General features: G+C 40.2%; 2 protein-coding genes across 4 annotated transcripts in view; one reads left to right on the forward strand and one right to left on the reverse strand.

The window, feature by feature from the left end:
* SDCCAG8 (SHH signaling and ciliogenesis regulator SDCCAG8) overlaps positions 1–5545 on the reverse strand; it is a 184850-nt gene extending 179305 nt beyond the window's left edge. For all 3 annotated transcript variants that reach the window (XM_080909336.1, XM_080909337.1, XM_080909335.1), the window contains exon 1: positions 5411–5545. In XM_080909336.1, coding sequence (XP_080765462.1) covers positions 5411–5477 — 67 coding nt within the window. In that variant the 5' untranslated portion in view covers positions 5478–5545. The remainder of the gene's footprint in view (positions 1–5410) is intronic.
* Positions 5546–6479: 934 nt separating this feature from the next.
* CEP170 (centrosomal protein 170) overlaps positions 6480–15826 on the forward strand; it is an 80889-nt gene continuing 71542 nt past the window's right edge. The window contains exon 1 of the mRNA XM_080918938.1: positions 6480–6552. The gene's annotated coding sequence lies outside the window, so the exon portion shown is untranslated. The remainder of the gene's footprint in view (positions 6553–15826) is intronic.

Here is a 15826-nt window from a genome sequence, read left to right on the forward strand (position 1 = left end):
TTTTTTGGACAAAACATGTGTCCCTCAGTGTTACGCCCAACAACTGCACTTGTCTAATCAATTATTAATTTCTATATTTTCCATTTGCCTAAGCGATATGAAAGAGAAACGTCCTAGTGTCGGGGGTGGGGACTCATCCTGAAAAGTGCCCAGCTGCCTTTGAGAAAACAGGCAATAAACCATTTCCTAGGTGCTCTGAGATGTGAGAGGCCCTGCAGCTCCTGACACAAGCTTAAACTAGGCAAACAAGCAAAAGAAAGCATCACTCCTGTGTACCCCCAATTGTGATGGCCAACTATTTCTGTTAATGTTGCTAAATGTTTGCTTGCCAGACCAAATTATCTCTAGTTGTGAATCACTGGTTGAGATCAATGCAGCAGCAAGTTAGCTCCTGCTGAGTCTTGAAGAGCTATTCCCACTCTAAGTGTCAAACCCACCATTATACTGCAACTGTAGCACCCTCTGATGAGGTGGGCAGCATCAATAGTAACAGGCTGTGTAGGTTTATGTTAAGGCCATACATATTGGACAATGGAGAGGTAGGTGGAGAAAGAGGCTGGAGGAGTGGAAGAGAGGGAGGCAGGGAGGAGATTGATGGAAGAGGAGATGGAGGTAGATGTGTATGTTTCTCTCTGCGCATCTCTAGCTTAATGAGGTTGTTAACAATTATTTTTAAGGGATTTTATGGGCCTAATTTATCTTTTCTGGACCGGCAGTTTATATCTTTGTCTGCAGGTTGTAAGTTTATTGTGTAGAGGGTTTGTGGATTGCGAATTTAACATAATAAACCTGTTTGATAAGATAATGAATGTGAGTCATGTTCGTACTGAGTGGTTGTATCTACCTGGGACAGAAGCAGCAGGTGTGGTGGAGTGAACCTCGCCTGAGTTCTTACAGGCAGCATGGGGTACCAAGTTAGAGATCCCGGTAGTAGTGCCAGATGGCCCCGTGGGAGCCAGCAAAGTGCAAAATAAAAGGTTAAGCTACCGTTTTGATATTTACCACAACAAGGCTGTTGTTACTAGTGCTGGTAGGGCAGAGTATAACCAAAGCTTGATACAGTATCAGCTCTAGGCCTACTTCAAATCTTTCCACAGGCTTAATGATCCAGGTTCCTGGGATGTGTGCAGAAGGGCTTAGACTCATGTGAAAACTTTGTCATAAGCATGTAGTGTCACTGAAGTTCAATTTAAAGACATCAAGATAGAAATATAATTTTTCTCATTTTCCCAATAGCTTGTTATCTTCTTTCCAGGAACACAGTAATGTACCCCTAAAATTTTACAACACATTGGAAATAGTTATGGTTTCAGGGCTGACTCTATGAACACCCTTTCTGTCTGTTGTTGGGGTGGCTACTGTTGAACATCCTTTTTGTTTGTTGTTAAATCTCATCTTTTGCCTCAGTAGTGGGAAAAAAGGAAAGTTGGGATTTTATTTTTAAATTCTGTTTTCAACTACCCTGAATAGCCTTGGACGAGAAATCCTCCTGCTGTAGCCTCCTCAACTGGAATGGCCGATTTTACCATGCTTTGCTTTTTGATTTTTATTTTAGTTTAAAAACAAAACCAAAATGAACCATAAAAGCTAAGAGTACTAAAAACAACATAAAATATACAAACAAAAATGTTCATAATTTTTACACCCTCCCGAAGTGCTTACATATGTGTGTGTGTGTGTGTGTGTGTGTGTGTGTGTGTGTATATCATGTGTTTGTGTACCTACAGACATATAAATACAAATAACACATGGAAAATAATAAAAATAAAAATTAAGAAAATATTTATGGAAATAGAAAAGAAGAGATGTAAGTTTTGTAAGTAAATCTGAGAAAAAGAGTAACTTTTCCTGAAGATAAATACGTGTTCTTTAGTAGGTCAAAGGTCCAGATGACATCACTGTTAGCTGGCACACAAGCAAAACTCTCCCTTAGTAGTGCTATTACACAACCCTTCCATAGATATGAAGCCTTGCCTAGCAGGATCTAGAGAGATGTGCCTTTCACACCAAGTCAATCATCCACATCAACACCATCTCCAGCTTTCCCCCACTCCATCAAACACAGAAGGAAGGAAGGAAGGAAGGAAGGAAGGAAGGAAGGAAGGAAGGAAGGAAGGACCATCCTTGAGACTGGTGTTCCCATCACACCCTTATCACATTCAAGGCACCAGCTCAACTTCTCACTTTCGCCAGACGTGAGCACAAGGATGATCCTCATCCTTTTTGTTGTCTGACTTGGAGCAAGAAAAGGGCACTGGCACTTGAGAAGACTGAAGGGAATCTCAGTTTTTAGGAGTCACGTGCTTGGCTTTCTCCTTAGATAAAGAGCAGAAGAACAGGAAAAGTAAGGGAAAGGAAAGCAGGAGGAAATGAAAAGCACAAAGTACAGTGTGCCCATACTCCTCTTCTTTTCCTAGTGTCTTTTAACTAAGTCCCTTACACACTTCACCATCCTGGCTCTCGCGGACAGTAATTCTCAATTCTAGTTCAAGCTTTTAATTTTACAGATGAAACAGAAATCCAAATCCAACTTATTAACTGGTCCAAGGTCACACAGATACTAATCAGCAAATGGAGAGGAAGTTCCATGATCTGCTATCTAGTCATACATTCTCTCCTGACTCTGTCATATTCTCCACAGATTCCATCCACAGGCTGAAAAACCAATGTCGTGAAGGGGAAGGGGAGAACTGCACACAGAGTGCACATAAAAGAGAAAGTAAGTGTTCCTTTCAAAACACAAGCTTCTTTGGCTGTTATACCCACTCAGCCAAAGGTGGATAGGAATCATTTGGTCAGGTGATAAACAGGACACTGATAAACTGCATCCAAACCCCAGGATGCCCTACGGAAGGGCGCCTGGCTCTGTTAATAGGGACAAATAACCTATTACCTTATGATCTCTGTTCTTTGTAATACTGAAAGTACATGCTCAAATGACTTAGCACCTAAAACATCCAGTAAATAAACACTTGGCCACCTGCCAAGAGGCCTTCAAATCCCTTCTAGTCTCAGATTGAGCTGTGGCTCCCAGGACACCAGCGATTGCTCACTTTGACTATGATGGAAGCTTGAACGCTCCTATGGCTATTTTATAAAAATGAAAAGTAATAGCAATTAGTGAATGTACGCTTATTTTAAAATCTCAGGAATAGACAGGAAGAAATATCAATACTTTATTATTCTTCCAGTATGCATAAAGGAGGACATTTTATAACACAATTCTTAAATACTGGGAACTCTTGAAATAACAATGTTGTCATATTCATCAGAGTTTGACCTTTCACAATCAAAAGTTTAGTTTAAAGAAATTATTCTCTCTAAAAATGGTAAGGGTTATTTGACTATGATATATGACTATATCAAAATGCTTAATATTAAGCAATCCCCCAAGGTGTGGGAGGGAATGAAGTCCTCATTAAGTGAGAGTTATTGTCAAGAGTGCAGCCTTTCAGGGACCCAGTGCCTCAGACCCATCAGAATGACAAGGCCTTCCCCCGGTCGGGCTCTGCAGAGAGGCAAGGCTTCTGCTGGTCAAAGCATGGATGCACCTGACACTTAGCTGGAATCAGTACACGCTACAGACAACTGCAGCATCAGACTGAGGCTGAGTTTCCAGACTGCTGCTGCTGCTTCTCCATCTGAGACCACAGCCCACTGCTGCTGCCGCTTCTCCATCTGGGACCACAGCCCACTCCATCCCTGCTTGAGGTTACTTGTCTGTCATTCCTTTATTCCCTTGCCCTAGTCAGATCGATCATGTGACTACATCAAAATGATTAATATTAAACAGCCCCACCAGTGGTTAAGTAGACAGAAAAACCTAACCAATGTAAAACAAACATAACCATTTACATTATTGAGCACAGAGTTTTTCTTGATTCCAACATAAAAGTTAGAAGCAGTTACTTTGGAATTCACCAACTCTTGAAATTTCAGTAGGAACAGGACTGCATTTAATTCCACCATCCTATAGTTTGAACACTGAGGATGCTAACAATCTAGAACTCCACCAGTACATACAGGATGACAAACAATAGTCTACAGAATCATAAGGAGATAAACTCTCCAGTCTTCTAAAACATTTAAATTTTACAGGAAGCAAATGTTAGCAGCTAACATTTAATAAACATTTGTGTGTCAAACATTGGTTACCGCCCTTATTTTAAACCATAGCAATGTGATTGCTTTGCTTATTGTTTTCCCCATTATTCCAAAGACTCCACACCATAGAGACTTGTTACCCATTCATCACCTAGTATGACTATTGCAAACCATGCATTCAGTTATTATTTGTTGAATTATTCAGGTTACAAACGATTCAAATATTTTAACTGTTGGCCATAGCATATGGGGTTATGAAAATGCAGAATAGCAAAAAGTACCATAACCTGTAGAATAAAGTCTTTAGTAAATTTTTACTTTCTGTGTCCCACATTTACTTGCCCATCTCTTTCCTTCTTTTGCATATGCCAGACAAACGTTCTAATACTGAGACACATGCTCGGCCCCTAACATGCATTTCTTGCTACGGATTAGTGATTTTTTTTTTTTTTTTTGAGTTCTGAAAATAAATCAATTTTATGTTCACTATTCATTTTGTTCATTTGCTCTTCATAATAATCACAGTGTAGTTGACACCACACAGTCACCATAACAAAGTCTAAAGTTCCCAGAGGTTGTGCATGTTGTCAAAAGAACTGAGCTAGCTAATATGGGTACCACTTTGTCAGGTAATCATTTTTCTGGTACTTTGCTCGGAAAACTTGAATTAAGTGAAAGAGGCTCCGATTATAGTAATTATGACTTGGTTAATAAGAAAGGCATAGGTTCTGAAGGTGGATAGTGCCTTTGCCACTACCAACAAGCTGTGTGAGTTTTGGCCTATAACTCAATCTCTCTGAGCTTTGGTTTCCTGACAGGTAAGATGGTATCATTAGTAGATAAAGTTTTAAATACTTTGCTATATCAAAGTACTGTAGATCAATAAACATTGTGTTATTTCAAATAACTATTAGTGTTTTGTTTCTGGTCTTAAACCTCAGATTTGCTGTACTAGACCAGAATTTACAAGTGTAAAAAATATGAATAAGAAATTTATTGGATTAAACAGCAACGGTATGGCAACAGGGTAAAAGTGGCATGGAGCTAAGCTGCCTATGAGTTTGTGCAGGCACTGGTTGATGATCAAGATGTAGGTCCCTTTTTGGTGTCAGGTAACAAGAATCAGAGGTAACAATTCTGCTTAATCCTAAAAACAAAAGTAAAAAATTTCATCCATAAGATCAGAGAAACATCCGTCTTCTTCCTCCACAGCCTGGGTAGTGCTCAAGGAAAGTGTCTGGAGAAAAACCCACTATTGCCCATAGTACCTAGTAACTACTAGGCACTGAGATTCGGAGCAACTCACCCCGGAGACTCCGTTGGTATAGCCCCAGACTGTCCTCCAGGGTAGAGTTCCCTGGGGACTTTGCCATGGGGTCAGAGATGGGAGTTATGCGGGAAAGTGTCCAGTGTACCCCTCCGAGGACAGGCCTAGCGCTGGGGTTTGGGGGATGCCTGCCTGCTTCCTGTCGCTGCTGTCACTAGGGAGCGAGGAACCGCGGTCCGAGCTGTTGGGGGCTCTTCCTACCCCCTGGCCCTCATGGTGAACGTCGGGAATTGTAGTTTTCAGGCTCAAAACCTGCAGCCTCGAGAGGCCTATGAGCCTTCCAGCTATACTACGCTTCCCAGAGGGCTATGCGCTCAGGCCGCCACTCCGGCAGTTTAGCGGCCTGTGCCCGTTGCCAAGAGACGGGTCGGCAGGCCGCGCCCTTTCCTTTTGCATAGCTTGGATTAGTCCCACTGCTCTACCATCCTCATCCAGCTGGATGAACCCGTTAACAGAACGGGCCCGGTGAAGGACTTAAGACTCTTCAAAACGGGCCGGTGTGGAGCCCTCAAAGATTCACTGTAAACTCGGTTTTTGTTAGGATTTCTGTCAAAATCGTTTTCTCTAGAAAATGAAGTGTAAATCTTCCAAACAGCCAGACTGTGCAGGCGGAGGACACTGCAACTCCCAGCTTGCCCAGAGCCCCGCCCTCCGCATGGAATTGGCGCGCTGCCCGCTGGGAATCGTAGTCCTGGTTGGTTGCGGTCCCACTTCAGCCAAGCCGCTCTTCATTGTTCAAGCTGGTCTTGGGGGCACGCCTGCGCAGTGGGCAGCTGCGAGAGCGTGTGGGTGAGACCCTCTGCAAAGCCCCCTTTCATTGTCTGGGTCTGGCGCCTGCGCAGTGAGGCATCACTGGGCTCAGGCAGGAGGAGGGAGAGGGCCTGGCTCCTTGCCCTTTGCCAGGCGCCTGCGCACTGAGCTGCCGCTCGCTGCCGTTCCCGCTATGTGTGGGGCGTGTGTGGAATAACGTTATTGCCCAGAGGAACCGAGGGGGCCCCAGCTCCACAGCGGCGGCGGCGACGACGACGACAACGGTGAGGGGGTGGAGGGAGGACAGCGTGGCAGAGACTGACGGGACGCACCGCGCCCCGCCTCCCGGTCCGGTACCTCTGCGGTGAGGGGTAAGTGATGCGCTCGGGGTCGGCACGGCCCGGGATTCTGCACATCCTCAGTTCCCGCGGCCCGGGCCAGGGTGCGGCCCGCAGCAGGATGATGGACCGCGGGCCTGGAGGCCGAGGGGCGCCACCCGGATGCCCCGCGCGGCCGCCGCCCTCCCCTCCCCTCCCCTCCCCCATGGGCTGCGGCCCGCTGCCCGGGGCCGGCTTCCCCTCAGTGCGCCCGGTCCTCTTTTCACTCCTGCTTTGTGCAGCCGTCGCTGGAGCTGCCTGGAATGCTGCGGGCGGCAGCGGCGAGGGAATGGCTGCGCGTCCGCTGGAGAAGGGTCTTTTCCGGGGCGCCCATCTCTTTTGTAGTGTTGGTTTTGGGGTGTGAGGAGGGTGGCGGCGGTGGGGAGGGGGTGGCGGACGATGAGCCTTCAGATGGCGTTGGGAGGGCGTGGAAGACGTGCTGTCACGCAGCCTGACGGTCGACTGCACCCCACGTAGCCTCTAGCTCCGTAGTAAACCCACGGGAGGAGCGAGTGGCTTCGTGTGGGTTTCATTGTCCCAAGATTCAGTTGTAGGGTTTGGGTCTAGTTCACTTCCATTTTATTCAAGGGGGAGAAATAGCAGCTGCGTGACACGTACTGGAAGACAAGGAATTGTGTCCTCAAGTCATATGATCTCTGTTTTCTGGTCTTGAGTATAAACTGTCGTCCTGACCCCCGATCCCCAAATAATATAAAGACAGACTATACAGGCTAGAGTCCCAAGTCTACCAAGCTGATTAATAAAAAATTACTAGGTGACAGTAAAGGCTGGGCTTAGGTAGGGCCTAACAAGGAAGCTGTTGTTTAGCAGGGAAATGAAGCAGCAGAATTATTTTTTCCACTGGGTGGGTAATGCGTTCATGTCCCTAAGGGAATACATTAGGATACGCTTAAAGCAAACAAAACAAAAAATAGGCCAGCTATATTTTATTTTCTGAAATTGATTGGTTTTTATTCTGTTAATAAAAATTCAACCACTTGAGAGGAATTTGTTGAAGCAGACAATACATTTTCTTGAAAATGCATCCTTTAAAATCGTTTGAAATCTTAAGCTAATGGTATTTGCAGTGCTTTGCCCTTAAAACAAGCAGACATAGGATGAAGCTGGATGAGGAGGAGCAAGTGGAGGACGATGTGAAAGTTACATTATCGATATAGAACCTAAATCTTTACGGATAAAGATCTATGTACTTAGCCTTCAGGGACTGAGGAATTCAAATCTGAGAAATAGCAAGTTACAAATCAACCAGTTGGTATTTTTGCCATTGTTTTAAAAAATAAAACCCACGCAGCTTTTCTGTTTGTAAGTACTATAAAACGTTGGTCCTAAAACTGGAGTCTTAAATGGGCTTAACAGAAACTAAGAAGATACTAACTTAGGCAGAGTTGGCTGACTTGTCTGCCAACTCTGAAGCAATGGAAGGCAGAGCCAAACAAAACCAAGATCTGTATTGCAGTGTGATCTCTCCTGTGTGTGTGCCCCAGTCCCCTGCCCTGCACAAATATATGGAACTTGTTCTACATGCTCCTTGAGTGGTCTGCATCAGTTAACGCTATTCTCACAAGTGTATTAGTTTAATCCCTATGTTGTGACATATATTAATTATGCTGAAGTAGAGCTTGAGTTTTAATAGACTAAGGGAAAAACATGCTTTTTGTTTAAAAACAGGCTTCCCTGATTATTAATAGCCAAAATGTAATATATGTCCTAACATTTTAACATGATCAACTGTATAACTGTTAAAAATTTACACACAAGAACTTAATGATGTTGGTTTTTCTTTAATGAATTATATTATATATTCACTAGAACTCACCTTTTGATAACATTTTAGGGGGAGGCTTCTTTTGTTAGAGTGGAGTTTTTAACATTTAACTTTTGTTCTTAATTTTACTCTATCTTAATGTTATTTTTATATTAGATTATAGCCATTTTTTTTTTCTGTTTTGGGGTTTTGGTTTTGTTGTTGCTTGTTTTTGGTTTTGTTTTGAGACATGTTTTCTCTGTGTTGCTCTGTCCTGGAACTGGCTCTGAAGTCAGGCTGGCCTCGAACTCAGAGAGAGAGATTTGCTTGCCTCTGCATTCCTAGTGCTGGGCTCAGTGGTGTGTTTGGCTTGGCTTAGATTTCAGATAATTTTTTTTTAATTCATAATCAGATTCCATTTCTGAATTTTATTTAAGTATATCTTACCAATAAATTTTTTTTTTAAAGATTTATTTATTTTATGTATGAGTACACTGTAGCTGTCTTCAGACACACCAGAAGAGGGTATCAGATCTTATTACAGATGGTTGTGAGCCACCATGTGGTTGCTGGGATTTGAACTCAGGACCTCTGGAAGAGCAGCCAGTGCTCCTAACCACTGAGCCATCTCACCAGCCCATCCAATAAATTTTATGGTGTCCCAAAATTGTTTTGTGTGGACTGCGTGATTTTCATGTTCCTTATTTTAGCATTAGAATAAACATCAATATCACTTCTGCTTGCTGATGAAAACATCAGGGTGGCTTTAAAAATCTGTAATTAGTAATATGTTTCACTCTTTTGTTACTTTTTCTTTACTGGGTGAGAGGCGTCAAAAACTCATTTTTTTTACTATTCCATTTGGAGTGGTCAGATGTTTCACCTCTGGTAGTAAAAGCTTGTTATTTGAACTTTGTATCTAAATGGGTTTGCTTTCTCTCTCTCTTTTTCAGTGTGTGTAGTGTATTTGCATGCATGTATGTATGAATGTTTGCATGTGTTAGGGCATGCATGTATGCCTGTGCACTTGGAGGCCTGAGATTGAATCTTCTTTGATTGCTTTTCTACATCAACGATTTTGAGGCAGTCTGTGTTGAATCTATAGCTTATGAATAAAACTCGTCACACTAGCTAGCTTATTCCAGAGGTCTCCTATCTTTACTTTCTTAGCCTAACTGTACATCCCCACATAGGTCACCAAACCTGCCCAGCATTTACAGTGGTTCTGGCCATCTGAATTGTTTGGTCATCTTGCATACTCAACAGATCCTTTAACTAGACTCTGTATGGTTTATTCACTTAACAAAATTCTGTTCCTGATAAATATTTTTCACTATTTAATGAATAATGATTTTTCTTCTGTCTTAAACATTAGACTAAACATTTAGTGTTTGATTCTAATAAGAATATGATAGGTGACACTAAGCTGTAAAATACCTGTGTAGTTGCAAATTTTTCTAGATTAGTTAATATACCAATGTTTGATGAGTAGACAATGATTAAAGCATTAAGCATAAACCTCTTTTACCCAATAATAAGGTTCTGTTTAGTGGCATAAAAGCCTCAGACCATCTTTTCTCCCTTAATTTTCCTTAACAATGGAAATTTTTAGTAACTACCCTTTCAGAGTGAACTTTGATTTATTTGCTCTAATGTTTTATGAGGGATGTGTTCAGTAGTGAGTTCACTTTTTTTGTGGAATAAAAGAATAAGAAAACATCTGTAGTTGATTAAACTGGTTATATTGTCCAGTTTAGTTGAAATGATTTTGCAACAGGATATGTACTTTTTTAGGCAAAGTAACATAACAAATATGAAATCTATTTTCATGTCAAACAAAAGCATAGAGGAAACTCACAGGAGGAATGCTAATCCCTTATAAATTACTTCCAAACAATAGTAACAATACAAGGGAGAAGAATCCCAAGCATTGTATAGAACTGAAGACCAAGTGAGATAGAATAAGCAACCATTTTAGTTTACTAATAATAAGTGCCATAGAAAATATTTCTCTTTGAGATCGTGGTATTATCGAAGAGGTGAATAATACCTACACTGCATGGAGCACTTACTAAATGGCAGGGTTTTTCCTTTTAAACATCCTTCTTTATCCCATTTAAAGATGAAAACTTTGGAATTGGAGATATGGCTCAGCAGTTCAGATCACTAGCTGCTCTTCCAGAGGACCTTAGTTCCCAAACAAGCAAGAGGTAGTTCCCAGCCATCTGTAATCCAGCTGCAAAGAGCCAGACATCCTCTTCTGCTCTCCAGACAACAGACACACACATGGTGAATATTGTACATGCAAGCAGAACACATAAAGTTTTAGTACACTCTTAAAAAACCTTGAAGCACAAAGTTGTTTAATAACCGTTTCTATGGCACATATCACAGAATTGTTGAGTCTGTAACTGAACCTTTGTTTTTGACCAAAATCAAAATTCTTTTGACTTATCTTTTTTTTTTTTTTTAAAGTGGTAATACCTGTTCATTTGTTGTCATTAATCAAATGCTGGAATTGGAAGCACCTTACAAGTCTTCTGTACAATGTGCCACAGGTTGCTAATATTCTTGGTATTTGGCTTTCCCCTGAAACTCCTCCCTGGACTTGAAAGGAAGTCCATTTAATCTTCAGAAAGTTTAATGAAAAGTTGTTTGCAGAGTCCTAGGCCAGAGGAGGTCCCAGCTAATGAGATTGAGCCATCTGCTGCATGGAGTAGAGAGGAGTGAGAGCAGAGCAAGGCCTTTATTCAGTATGGCTACACTGGGAAGGAACAAGTATCAGGATACCAATCCCTGTCTTCTGGATAAAGCCAGTATCTGGGATTCTAGAAGAGAAGAAAAAAAGTAGGGACCCAGGGGCATTTACAATCAAATAGAAACAGCCAAAGTTTGATTCAATAGATGATTACCTGTTTCTGCTAGGTCCTGCTAGGTCCTGTTAGGTTCTGCTAGCACCAATAAGTCATTGTTGCGTAAAGGGAGATGATTGCTCACACTTGAGAGCAGCCTAGGATCCTTCCAGAAGTGTAAGACAACAGGGCTCAGTGTTCCTACTATTCAAGATAGAGTATGGAACGGGGGCTCTTGAGAATAGGCTAGGGAAAATGAATTGAGATCAGTTGGGACAGTAACTGTCTTTCTTCCTGGGGAGTCCTGTTACAATGCTTAATGTTTCTGTAGTAGCATTTATTATAATAATGGCTTTGCTATGACATTTTTATACAAGTACAGAATATATTTTGATCAGCTTTTTGTCTGCCTGTCCCCCACCACACACACACAGTGTAGCTAGACCCTAGAATACTAGAAAGGAGCCCATAAGAGGGTAACATAATTGTTTAGGGGACAGGAAAGATAAGAACATATGGGTGGGAAAGGGGATACTGGAGATAGAGAGCAGAGAGTGGGACAGAGAGGTGGAAGAGAAATGGTATGGAGGTGATAGCCATAACTAAGGAATTATAAAAGCATGCAATCTAATGCTGATTTTGCTATCAGAATTTTTCCTGTTAGCTGTGGTTTTATCTTAAGAACAATACACTCAAGTCCTCAATACAGTTTCTGAAAATTACCACTTGCAACTTCATGTTTATATAGTTTCCTTTACCTTTCTTGTCTTTAACTGATTTGAGAAAGTTGAGTCGATGTGGGGTTTTTCCAGTCTAATTTTCATAATTCTGCAGTATACCTATTGCTTATTTAAAGCCATGTACTTTTGTTTGGAGTCTGAAGTTGTGTCGTGTCTTTAGCAACAGTAATTTTTTTTTCAGTTCTGAGACATCCAGGGGACAGCAATCATGGTTCTTGAAACTTACATTCTTATAATTCAGGGTGAAATTCTGTACTGCTTTTCTAATATTAAAGTACTCTTTCTTATGAACTGATATTATTAATAAGTCATAAGTTTTTTTTTATACCAGTTGTAGGTTTTTTTTATTCAAGTGTTTTTAACCATTAGAAACTCAACAACCTTATGTTGGTTCTCATTTTGTTTTTTGAAACATTATTGCCTGAAAATTACTGAAATCTACATAAATATTCTTATATATATTTACTAGTCTCACATACTCCATTTATAAGATAAGTGATATTATTACCTTCTACTCAATTTTATCTGTTTTAATGTGACTATAGTACAAATTTGTTGAATTTTTTTGAATCATGATTCTGTCTTCTCATCCAAGGGATTAGCTTCTCTTCCTGGCTTTCGGACATTTATAAATTTAATAAGCCATATATCTGATGTCTTCATCCTGTTCCGAGTACTTGTCATAGCCAAGGATAAAACCATCCAGATTTATAAATAGAATCAGTGCCACACAAAATATGCTGGGGGTGGAGAAGTGATACAAAGGCATTGAAACTTATTTGTAGTTTTTTTTTTTCCTTGATTAACAAAGGAATTGAATGAAACTAGTAGTTTTGAGGATATGGATGATAATGTCACTATATGCTAATAAGGTTGAGTAAGGAAGCAGAGTTTATCAGCACCAAGAGAGGCATTGCTGTTGTTGAGTTTTTGACACAACTGTAGACTGCAAACACTGCTTCATGCCTTGCAATGAGGACAGTGGCTTCACTGTAACTGTGTTTAGAACATAGCTGCAGAGTTAAACATGGAAACTGGTCAGATAATTTAAAAATAGCATTAATAAAACATAAGGCCAGTTGACAGAAGGCGAAAGAAAGTGAATAAAATTAATCAAATTAAAAAGTGAGGGATGGTAGACTTGACTTCTTTATTTTCAAAGTGTGAGTACATATAAATAGTCGAAGTGGTCAATATTTTCAAATGGTGTAAAAATTCCTCCTTACCCCTGTTTTGTAAATACTGAATTACCATTTTCTCCAATGCAGTAAAGTACTTTTATTTTATGTATCTCTCAATTCAAACAAATACAAATAATAATCTTTACCCGCCTTTCATCTTTGATAGGAAAGAAAGGTTCACTACACAGTGTATTTTAAATGCTGTTATTTCTGAGTGTTTGAGAAATCAGCCTTCTGAAACAGTGCTCACCACCCCACCCCAGATATTTAGCATTCCAGCTTAAGTAGGGGGGAAAGACATGTAAGTATCTGGATAGCGAATATTCTCAGATGTAGTGTGGTTCTGCAAGGAATGAGATACGTAAATTTGAGAACAAAGAGGCCCCTGTGACTGGAGATGAGTGAGAGAAGGGACGAGGAGGAGGAATTGAAATGGGATGGAGCTTTTATTGGTTGATGTTATTTAAGTGCCATGGGAATTTATTGAGGACTTTGAAAGGATTGTTTTATATGTAGTGGTGAGAGGGGTGCAAGTATGGAAATAAAATGATCTAAGAAGTAATTGGAGTGACCTAACTCTTTAAAATAACTGTGAGGGTGATAGAGAAAAGCTTGTGATCTTTCTTCCTGTGAATTAGTCATCTGTATACTTGAACAAAGTTTACTTACAAGTAGGGCATTGCTGACTATAGGTAGATGGACAATGATGCTCTATAGGGTAAGAATTGATCAGGTAGTACCTCAGTGTCACTCATTGTGTGATATTGAATATGTTTCTTTATCTCAGAAGCTCAGTTTCATGTTATGTTTAGTTAATGATGGACAACTTTCTTAGAGGTTACTATAAAAGATAAATGTTTAATTGTGAATATTTCTTCCCTTAGGGCCTCAGAAATAATGCCACCCCATTGTTGTATGTGAGGAAACACATTGGCTAAAGTTAAATTTTTTTCATTAACTCTGTAGAAATAATATTTACCTCTCCTGGATTCTATTCTCACTGGGCAGTTTTGCATGTCATTTTACAGCATTCTTGTGGTGTAGAGAAAGAGGCATGGTGCCAGGATTTGGGGTGGGGTGTGTAAGCTTTAAGATAAGACTTCTGATTCTTCCTGATAGTATACTGGGTAAAGGTTTATTACATGTTACATGGGATAACAAATCACAAATTCAAACCTTAGAGCTTGAAGAGGAAGGAGTCTTGCACTCTAGGCAAACAGAAAACGAATTTGAGCAAATCCAAGGAAAGGGGAAAGGGAGCCTCTTTAGGAAAGAGACAGAAAGTATAAAATAATTTGGTGGAAAACACATTGGAAATGGGAGACTTTCTGTGGGACTATAATTTAAAAATATAAGAGCTGAAGATATAGCTTAGTGCTAGACTCTGTGCATAGCATGTGAGAGACCCCATCTTTGGCACAAAGGATGACAGAGTGGACAAGCACACACAAGGCAGTTATCCCTTGGTATCAAAATAGAATTACATCCTCCAGTGTTTGAGACCTTTAAATAAAATTGGATTATTATTTGCATATAACCTATTGACATCTGCTTAAATACATGTGTGTATGTGTATGGCTACATGATAGGGAAAAATACATGTGTGTATGTGTATGGCTACATGATAGGGAAAAATACATGTGTGTATGTGTATGGCTACATGATAGGGAAAAGTACATGTGTGTATGTGTATGGCTACATGATGTGCTACACAGAGGAGGCTAAAGGATATCTTGGAGGAGTCAGTTCACCCTGTGAGTTCCAGGGTGAGCTCAGGGCATCAGTTGTGGCAGCAAGTGCCTTTACCTGCTTAGCCATCTCTGGTTGATCCTCCTGTGTACATTATTTGAGCTATCTTTGTGTTACTTACAATGCCTAATATAATGCAGTAGTCCACAAATACTAAATATTCTCTGTCACTTGGGAAATGATGGCAAATGAAAATTATCTGTGCACGTTCAAAACAGGCATAATTATTCTCCTTTTATATTTTCATCTGAGTTTATTGAATCCATGAATTTGGATCCCATGGGAATATGTGCTTGTATGTGTCCATATATATTTTTGAATTTTACTGTTATTTGCTGTGGTTGTTCAAGAGAAATCCTCCTAAATTTTGCAACTAACATATTACCAAGTGAAGGCTACTTATTAATGTTTTCTTATTCTTTTACAGATTTAAATATAATTGTTATATATATTGGGTCAAAAAGCACACACTTTGATAATTCACCAGCTCTTATCTCTGTCACATATTCTTGCCTGTTCTCGTTTAATTTGGCATGATTCTATCTTAGACTCTGTCACTAATTTTTTATTTAAATATTTTCAAGTTAAAAAAAAATTATAAAATTTTTGTAAACCCTGAAGTGGGGGGGGGCTCATTTTGAAATTAGTCTGAGTTTTAGAATTCTGTATTTGTATTTGCATTGGATCTAATGCAGTTCTTCCAAACTAAAGGAAAACAGAGATTTCCATACAGATCTATGAGAAACGTCCATAGAAATGTTTACTATTTGAAAACCAATTACATAAATTATAGATAAATAATATGTTTAATAAAATAAACTCCTGTGCCACCATATAAAATCTGAATTGGAACTCTGGAAATGTAGTTCAGTATAGATACTGCCTAGCATGAGATGCTGAGTTTGGATTTGATTAGTAGCACCAGGGGATTGGGCAGAAGGAAACTGAAAATATGTTCCTAAAAGTAAAATTGGAGCCATA

The sequence above is a fragment of the Micromys minutus genome (genome assembly GCF_963924665.1).
Source record: "Micromys minutus genome assembly, chromosome: 1".
Taxonomy (NCBI): Eukaryota; Metazoa; Chordata; class Mammalia; order Rodentia; family Muridae; genus Micromys; species Micromys minutus.